The following is a 9236-nucleotide window of genomic DNA, read 5'->3' as shown; positions in this document are numbered from 1 at the left end:
TCTCTCTCTCCCTCTCTTTCTCTCTCTCTGTCTCTCTCCCCATACTTTCTCTCTCTCTCCCTCCCTGTCTCTCTGTATCTGTCTTTCTGTCTTTCTCCCTCTCCCTCCCTCTCTGTCTCTCTCTGTCTCTGTCTCTCTCTCTCTGTCTCTGTCTCTCTGTCTCTCTCTGTCTCTCTGTCTCTCTCTCTGTCTCTCTCTGTCTGTCTGTCTCTCTCTCTTTATGTCTCTCTGTCTCTCTCTGTCTCTCTGTCTCTCTCTCTGTCTGTCTCTCTCTTTATGTCTCTCTGTCTCTCTCTGTGTCTCTCTCTGTTTCTGTCTCTCTCTGTCTGTCTGTCTCTCTCTCTTTATGTCTCTCTGTCTCTCTCTGTGTCTCTCTCTGTCTCTCTCTCTCTCCCTCTGTCTCTCTCTCCCCCTCCCTCCCTCCCTCTCCCTCTCCCTATCTCTCTGTCTCTGTCTCTCCCTCTCTCTTCCTTGCTCCCTCTTTCTCTCTCCCTCCTTTTCTCTCTCTCCCCCTCTCTATGTCTCTCTCTCCCTCTCTTTCTCTCTCTCTGTCTCCCTCCCCAAACTTTCTCTCTCTCTCCCTCCCTCTCTCTCTGTCTCTGTCTTTCTGTCTTTCTCCCTCTCCCTCCCTCTCTGTCTCTCTCTGTCTCTGTCTCTCTCTCTGTCTCTGTCTCTCTGTCTCTCTCTGTCTCTCTGTCTCTGTCTCTCTGTCTGTCTCTCTCTCTTTATGTCTCACTCTCTGTCTCTCTCTGTGTCTCTCTCTGTCTCTCTCTCTGTCTCTGTCTCTCTGTCTGTCTCTCTCTCTCTTTATGTCTCTCTCTCTGTCTCTCTCTCTGTCTCTCTCTGTCTCTGTCTCTCTGTCTCTGTCTCTGTCTCTCTCTGTCTCTCTTTCTCTCTGTCTGTCTCTCTCTCTTTATGTCTCTCTCTCCAGCAGTGAATGCCCCCAACCAGAAGGGGGGTTCTTAGTCTTAATGTATCTGTACCACTCATGTCCCTAAGTATATTTCCAACTCCCCACAAGGGCCATTGTTTCTCCTTCTCCCTTCTCCCCTCCCTCAGCTTCCTTTCTGAGCCAGCTGCAGCATTCTCTTCTTCAGGTGCCAGGGCCTCGCCCTCTCAGATCACTGACCAGCCACTCTGTATACATCTCACTTGCATCTAGTTATGGATACATACTGTCTCCTCCATTGGAATGTAGGGTCCTTCTGGGCAGGGACTGTTTCAGCTACATCCTTGTAGCCTCAGTGCTCATCACAGTGCCTGGCCCACAGTAGCCACAGATGCTTGTTGATTGCCTGAATACCCCCTGTGGTGTGTGGATAGATTAAAGAGATAGATAGATGGACAGTTGGCACATGGAGTGATGGGGTCAAGCCTTGCTTTGCATGGACCTTGAACCTAGCCTAGCTGGGAGCCGGCCCTTCCCAAAGGCCCAGCAGACTCATCACAGAGGAGCAGCCCTTTCCCCCTTCACCCCCCACCCCCACACACCCCTGCCTCATGCCCCACTTCTGTTCAAACTCAGCTGATCCCTCACAGTAGCCCCCGAGGATTGGGAAAATGGTCTGGAGCCCAGAGCCAGTACCATGTGAGGGCCTTGTGATGAGCGGAAGCCCAGCAGGTAGACCCCAGATCAAACCCTGGTTCTGTGTAGCATAATTTAATGCCAAATCTAAGGAAATAGAGTCAGGATCCAAAGCAATTTGATTTGCAACTTGGAATAAAAGCAAAGTGTCTGATTTAAATGTCAGCCCCATTGCTGAGTGATGATTTAATAACTTTGAGGAGGGATCTTGTCACAGCAAATTCCACCCTGGAATAGAATGACTCACAGATAGACTGTTAGGCGCATGCAGAGCAGAGAGAGATAGGATTGGCCTTGACCTCCGTCGGGCACCACAACTGCCATGGCCAAGGATTGCTGCCCCAAAGCCCCTCCTCTGCTCCCTTCCCTCCAGACTTCTCTGCTGTGAGCTCTTGAAGGAATGTGGCTCTGGAGAGAGCCCAAAGTGGGCACCCAGGGTCACAAGGGATACTAACACTGAAGTCACGCTCTTCTGTCCAAGAGCAAGGTGTCCAACCATTGCCTTCCCACCATCTGAGGCTGAACAGAGGCTGGATTGTCCAGATGTTTTCAGATGTCTTAGCTCTAGTAGTAAAGTACACTGGTTCCTAGCTTTGTGCTTTTCCTTTTAGGGTCTCTCTGTCTCTCTGTCTTTCTTTCTCCCTCCTCCCTCTCCTTTTTCCCTATCCCTCCCTTTCTCTCTGTATTTCTCTCTCTGTCTCTATCTCTCTTTCTCTCTCTCCCCACCCCTTACCCTCTCCTGGCCCAGAGAAGAGACAATGTGGTTCAATGAAAAGAGGGTTGGATTTGCAGGCAGAGGACAGGGATCTGCCCCTCCCTAACTGTGTCACCTTAGCATAACTGTGTGACCTTAGAAAAGTCCCTTTTGCTCTTTTGTTCTTGGTTTCCCTATCTGTAAAATGAGAGGGTCGGATTGGATGACTTCAAAGGTAGTATCCTTCTCTCAGTCTATGATTCTATGATTGGGATTCAGAGGGCTTGGGTTCAAGTCATGACTCCAATACTTATTCCCTGGGTGACATTCATTCTGGGCCTTTGTTGGGCCAGGCACTGGGCTCTAGGCATGCAAGGACAAAGGGTAAATGATCCCTGCTTCAAGGACCTTCCAGTTGACATAAGTTCCTCTCGTCCCCTTTTCTTCACCTCAGAGTGTCTGATCACATCTCCAGTTCTCCCTTCCTTCTTCCCAGTCTCTGATAAATCAATACCATTTCTCCTTGCTAAGGCCAACACTTCCTCTACAGGTACTATTGTTCCCATCCCTTCCTATCTTCTCCAGCAGATCACATCCCTAACCATCTTCCCCTTTTAAAGTTCCCATTTCTCCCCATATATGGTTCCTCAAAAGCCTGCATTAGACCCTTTCACCTACTCTCTCCTCCATTTCTGAACCAAGCTCCTCGAAAAGAATTCTATGCCTTCCCTTCATTTCCTCTGACTAACTCCTCAGTCTCTTGCAATCTGGCTCCCTAGAGCCTCTAGGATCAAATCTAAGTTCCCACTTAGCTTTTCAAGCCCTTTGCAACCTGGCCCCAATCTATCTTGCAAACTTCTTGTACATTCTTCCCATTCCCACACTCTGTGATCTAGTCAAACTGGCCTTTTCTCCATTCCATACATATGTCACTTAATCTCTCATCATTATGCCTTTGCCTTGGCTGTTCCCTATGCCTGGAATTCACTCCCTCCTTACGTCTCTGCCTTATAGAATCTCTTTCTTCTTTTAAGCACTGCCTTCTACATGAAGTCTTTCTTGACCCCCTCATCCCACTGCTAGTGCCCTCCCTCCTTCTCTCCCTCTCTCCTTAATTTTCACTTATATTTATTTGTATCTATTCCATATATATTTATACTTGATGTCTCCTCCATAGAATATAACCTTCTCAAGGGCAAGAACTGTTTCATTCATTACGTCTGTATCTCTGGGGCCTAGCACAGTGCCTAGCTAAGTAGACACTTGGTAAAGACCTATTGATTGATTTGATAAATAAATACAAAGTAATTTTAAGAGGAATCTTGTACTAATACCAAAAGGTTATCAGAAAAGGCCTCTTGGAATAAATGGTACCTGAGCTACTGATTCCAAAGAAACTAGGGAATTCTAAGAGAAAGAGTGATGGAGGCAATCCATTCCATAGAGACTACTTGTACAAAGGTGCAAAGGTGGGAGGTGAAAAGTCAGATGGATCCAAAATTGGTTGGCAGGCCCAAGTCAAAAGGCCTTGGTCGCACATCCATATTGGCCCACTCTCATGGAGTGTCCCGAGGACCTGTGCGTGGCCCTGTGCCAATTCCCATCTCCATCAGTGACTTAAATGAAGGCATAGAGAGGTGGGATGACAGTCATAAGGCCAAGGACCTTTGTCAGGCTTGAGTTGTGGGCTAAATCTACTAAGAAGGAATTCTGCAAGTGTCAGCAGAAAGTTTTTTCTTTTGGGTATGACTTCGCAAGTATAAGGGGACAGCTGTTTTGTTCTGAAAAGAATCTAGGACTTTCAGTGGGCTGCAAGCTCAAGGAATAATGAGCCAGCACTCTGTAGGCCAGCGAATCCTGGAGTAGGGAGCTGATAGTCCCCCTTGTCCTCTGCGTTTGGCAGAAGGCACTCTGGGAGCCATGACTGAAGGAGGCCATCAAGAAGGTGGAGAGTATTCAGGAGAGAGTGACCAGCATGGCAAAGGGCCTTGAGGCTCACTTGGAGGAATTGGGCTTAGGTTGGAGGAATTGGAGGTTTAGTGTAGAGGAGAGGAGATCATAAAGGATGGGAAAGCCAGCTTGGGTATGTGAAGGGCAGTCATGTGAAAGAGGGAGCAGGTGTGTTGTTTGTCCCCAGAGGCTGAAACCAGGAGAAGCGATGAGGGGGAAGTGACCAAGGGGCCCATTGAGGCTTGACGTCAGGAAGCATTTCCTCCCCTTGCCCCAAAGTGGTGTGGACTGCATGGGAAGGTGCTTGGATTTCCCCTCCTTGGAGGTCCTCAAGAAGAGTCTAGACAGCCACTTGGTGGGCACGTTCTAGGATGGATGGATTCCTGCATGATGATCACTGAAGTGAGGGCCCTTCCAACTCTCAAAGCCTAGGGTTTGGTGAACCTGGGATTCTGTTTGTGTGGATGCAGAGTGCATTAGAATGAGCAAAATGAAATCAGTTTGGAAAGGGAGGCAATAGGGAGCCACTGAAAATTGTTCATTCTGTGTCCCCAGATCCCATAAGGATCCTTAGAGGCAAAGCTTCACACTTGGGAGTCAAAAGACCTGAATTTGAATCCTACCTGAGATACTGACTAGCTGTAGGACTCTGGGCAATCACGGCTTCTCTCTTGGCCTCAGGCCACTCTCCTCTGTGAAATGGGGATAATAATGGCACCTACCCCTAGTGTGGCTTGGAGGATTACATGAGCCTTAAAATGCTCCAGAAATGCCCCTTGCTGTTTTCACCATCGCCATCTTCTCCTTCTACTCCATCTGGGCCAGAGGAGGAAAATGAGGCCCAGGGAGGTAGGATTGGAACCCAGGCCTACTAGAGTATTCATTTACCAGTAATGGAAGGCCAGATTGGAGTCAGAAGAGATGTGGGTAACAAGAGAGAAGAAGCTGGGCCAGAGGTCCTGAGGGTCTGAACTGGACAGAGACAATGGGAAGGTAGAAAGAACAAGACTTGGCAAGTGACTGGCCATGGAGCGGGGTGGTGAGGGAGAGGGAGGAGTCACCTCTCTGGCCTCAGTCTCCCTTTCTTGGCAATGAGGGACTAGAACTAGCCGATTTCAACACCTCAGTTTTCCATGCAGTAAAATGGGTACTTAGAGTTCTAGGGCTTATAAGGTCAGCTTGTAGCTGTTACTCCTCTGGCTGTGCTGAATCCACCATCCACCCTGGCCTCTGAAGTCCATTTCCCTCCCCTCTTCAAGGAGGGGGAAGGGCAGGCCCTGAGCACATGAGGGAGAGTAGCTATGCCTTGCCCACCCCCCCATCAGCCTTCCAGCCCATAACCTGAGCCTTAGAGATTACTCAGTGGGCACCTTGGGAGAGAGGAGACCCCAGGGGTGCCATGACGGGCCTTCCTTGGCAGCTCACTGCTCCAGCCACTGTCTCCCACCTGGCAGCAGCTCTCTTTCTGCTGAGGGCTTTGGGGTAATGGCACTTGATGCATTTATTCTGTTCATTTAGAAAAACAAGTCATTCCCTGGTCCCAAGGTACACTTCCATAATAGAAACATCCTGTCTGCTCTAACGAGGGGCTGACCTGACAGGCAATAGTTGCAGTGAGGAGAGCTGGTTGGGCTCCCTAAGGCCTCTGGGCCAGGAGGGAGCACAACACTGAACTGTTTGGGTCCCGGGAAAGATGAGCCCATCCTGCTGAGTACCTGGGCCAAGCCAGATCAAAATGCACACCCCCCTATATATATCTATATGCGAATACATACACAAATATACATATACACATGCATGTATACACATATATGTATGCGTGCATATACATATGTGTATATATTTGTATACATATATAAGGAGAGAGAGAGAGGGAGGGAGGGAGGGAGGATGGCCGAGGCAGATGTGAGCCTAAGCCCTCTGCCTGGTCCCTCTGCGGGCAGCTGTCTTGGGGCCTCTCAGAGTAAAGCCCTGGCTAAGATGCTGGGCAGGGAAGAGGGCTGTGGGCTCATTTCGCACAAACTCCTCCACAGCCCCTTAGCAAGCACCTGATTGGTGGGAAGCTACATTTCCAGTGCTGAAGACCATGAGAGTGTCCAACTCCAGAGGGCTTTACAGTCTTGTAGGGGCTTGGGCTTGGGCAGAATATGGAGGCCACATAAATTAGTCTCTTATGGGGTAGAGTGTGATTAGGAGTGGGGGATGCAAAGGGTAGACCCAGACAAAAGGCTCTGGGAAAATCTAAGATGGGAGAAATCCTAGAGAGGAGGCTTGGTGTCTGTGACAAGGCTACTGGATTATGGACTTTTATGGGTCCCTAAACCATCATCAGACCAATTCCCTCATTTTCCTAGCTGAAGAAAATGAGGCACAGACAGATTAAAGGGCCTTGCCCAAGGTCCCACAGGGATATGGCAAAAAGAAGCCCCAGTGTTCCCTGCCCTAGCCCAGCATGCATCAGGGCTCAAATTCTAGCTCTGCCGTTGACTGGCCTTTCACTTCACCTCTCCTAGCCTCAGTTTCCTCATCTATAAAGTGGGGAGTCAGTTGGCCTACATGTACTTCGGGTTCTATTCAGGTCTCTATGTCTTGTTTTGTGAACTCTGAACTTGAAGGATGGGAAGAGAGTTAGCAGGGCATCTTGAAGGACATGGAAAGGGCAAACCAAGATGAGGGCAGCCTTGACCAGAATGGAGAGCAAGTGAAGGGGGGCAAGGGAAAATGAAGATTGGGGCCCAGCTGTGTGGAAGGGCCATCCTTGGTGAGGAATTGGGGATTTTGTCCCAGAGGCAGAAGGGAGCCATTGAAGATTTGGAGAGAGGGAAGGATCCAATTTGACCTTTTTTTTAAGGAAGATGCTTTTGGTAATGGTGGGGGACGATGGATGGGAGATGGGTGAGCCTGGAATGGGGAGGCCCAGTGGAAAACCATGTGGGTGCAGCAGGGAAGTACCTAGAGAGAGCCTGAGCTCTGGGAATGGAGAGGGTGGGTCAGGATGTAAGCAGCACTGGGGAGGGGCACTAGAGAGGACTTGAGAGTAGCTTGACTGGGGCTGTCAGTGTTGATTTCTTGTCCATCTTTCAGGGTGACTGACCAGGGGCTGGGAGTTCATTTGTGAATGGTCCCTGGCTAAAAAGAAGGCCCTCAGCATTCTGCTGGATGCCATGCGGGGCCCTGAGCTCAGTCCTAGACCAACAGCAGCTGGATTGACCCAAAAGAGCCAGGCCAGTGAGAGGAGGCTAGCTCCCCACTTTGCACCCCTCCTGTTCATTTCTACTTCTTCTTCCCCCAGGTACCTGCCAGCTTGGTTGGGCCTACTACTGCGCTGGGGGCGCAGCTGCTGTGGCCATGCTGATCTGCACCTGGCTGTCCTGCTTCGCTGGAAGGCTTCCCAAGCCCATCGTGAATTCGTACACCATGGAGCTGGGGCATTGCCTCCACCCCTGAGCCAGCCAGCAGCTTCTAGTCTCTTGGGGTGCTGGCTGTGGGGAAGGAAGTCCAACCCCGAGTCGTAGCCTTAGCATACCTTTTTCTCTTTCTTTTTCACTTGCCCAAAGCCAGGGGGCTAGGATCGATTGGCTAGATTGGTATAAGGTATCAGCTTTCCAACTTTCACCCTTTTCTTCTTCCTCCCTTCCCCCTGGGGTCTCCAGGCTCTCTACGGTTCCTTTTCCCCCAAATACCCCAAAATTCCTCCACCAAAGCCCATCAATAAATCCCTGAGCACTTATGAACCATCATTCCTATGTGGTTGGCATGAACATCTGTTCCTAGGATCAGAGACCTAGAGCTGGCACCAGAGTCCTGCCACGGGGCAGCTCCCCCTCACTTCCCAAATCAGGGCCCCTTCCATGCTAGCAATAGTTCTGCCCACTCAGGAATCACTCCAGATAGACACGGCACAGAGCAGGTTGGGTGCATTTGAGCTGATTCTCAGGGAGGGCAGCATGCTGGCTTCTCAACTTCCTACATCAGGCAGGGCCAGCAGGGGCTAAGAAGGAAGATTGAGTGGGCAGGGGGAGGGGAGGCCCAGTCCTGCCACGAACTCACTGTGGTCTCCTCCCTGTGCCTCAGTTTCCTTGTGGGGGAGATAAGGGTAGGTTGAACTAGACCATTTCAGAGGGTTCTGCCATTTTACAATTCTCCCAAATCCTATGGAGGTCCTGAAGAAGGCCCTGGAGCCTCTATTTGAATTGGAAATGGGTCTGGGGAGCTTGCTTTAAGAGGATTTCTTTCTGAGCTCTTGAACAGATTTCATGCTTTAGCAGCTTTCCTCCGAGGTGGCTAGAGATGCATTTTTCAGGCTTGGATTTCCCTTTCATATGCTTACAAGAAAAGTCTGCAAGCATTGACTCCCCTCCTGACCTCAGCCCTAGCCACCATCCTGCCTCCCTCCGGGGCCACCCAAACAGTCAGCAGGGGATTAAAGAGCCACACCCGGGAATTCGAGACAGAAAGGCCTGGCTCTTGGTCCCAGCCCTGATACATACCAGCCATGGGACTGTGGACAAGCTTCACCACTTAAAAGTCTCAGTTTCCTCATCAGCACAATGTGATGGCAATACTTCTGTTCCCTTCCTCCTTCCCAGGGTGGTTTGGAGGAAAGCATTCTACACACCTTCAGGAGCCTGAGAAATGGGTCTATCACTCAGAAGATAGCTTTCTACAGAGCAGTCCAGGGCCAAAGCCTCTGAGGAGGGAGGGGGGAAGCTGACTGCTGACTGTGACAGGTTCAAGGGCAGGAGGCGGGGTTTCTGCTACCATTGTGAGACCTCTGGAGCCCCCCTGGATAGCCTTCTTTCCTCATCTAGGGAGAAGCTGCCGGGGCAAAGAGGCCTTGTTCATCCCACTGGCATTCTGGCAGAGCCAGTCATTCAGAGAGATTGGATTTGGGGCCACTTGTGAAAAGGCAAAGCCTGTCACTCATGGCCATGTTATTGAGCCCTCTGGAATAGGCTTTTAGATCCTTGGCGAGACAAGAGGCAGGGTCCCTTTGCAGAGCCCATG

General features: G+C 50.3%; 1 protein-coding gene across 1 annotated transcript in view; it reads left to right on the top strand.

Moving 5' to 3' along the window:
• Positions 1 to 7969, top strand: part of LHFPL1 (LHFPL tetraspan subfamily member 1) — a 27386-nt gene extending 19417 nt beyond the window's left edge. The window contains exon 4 of the mRNA XM_069065206.1: positions 7522 to 7969. Within this exon, the coding sequence (XP_068921307.1) occupies positions 7522 to 7676 (155 nt within the window). The 3' untranslated portion in view covers positions 7677 to 7969. The remainder of the gene's footprint in view (positions 1 to 7521) is intronic.
• Positions 7970 to 9236: the final 1267 nt, after the last annotated feature.

Source organism: Petaurus breviceps, unplaced genomic scaffold, assembly GCF_028583685.1.
Source record: "Petaurus breviceps papuanus isolate PSGF00001 unplaced genomic scaffold, PetGlider_PUasm1.0 90681, whole genome shotgun sequence".
Classification (NCBI taxonomy): Eukaryota; Metazoa; Chordata; class Mammalia; order Diprotodontia; family Petauridae; genus Petaurus; species Petaurus breviceps.
The sequence above is the reverse complement of the archived record's forward strand: the minus strand, read 5'-3'. Positions and strand labels throughout refer to the sequence as shown.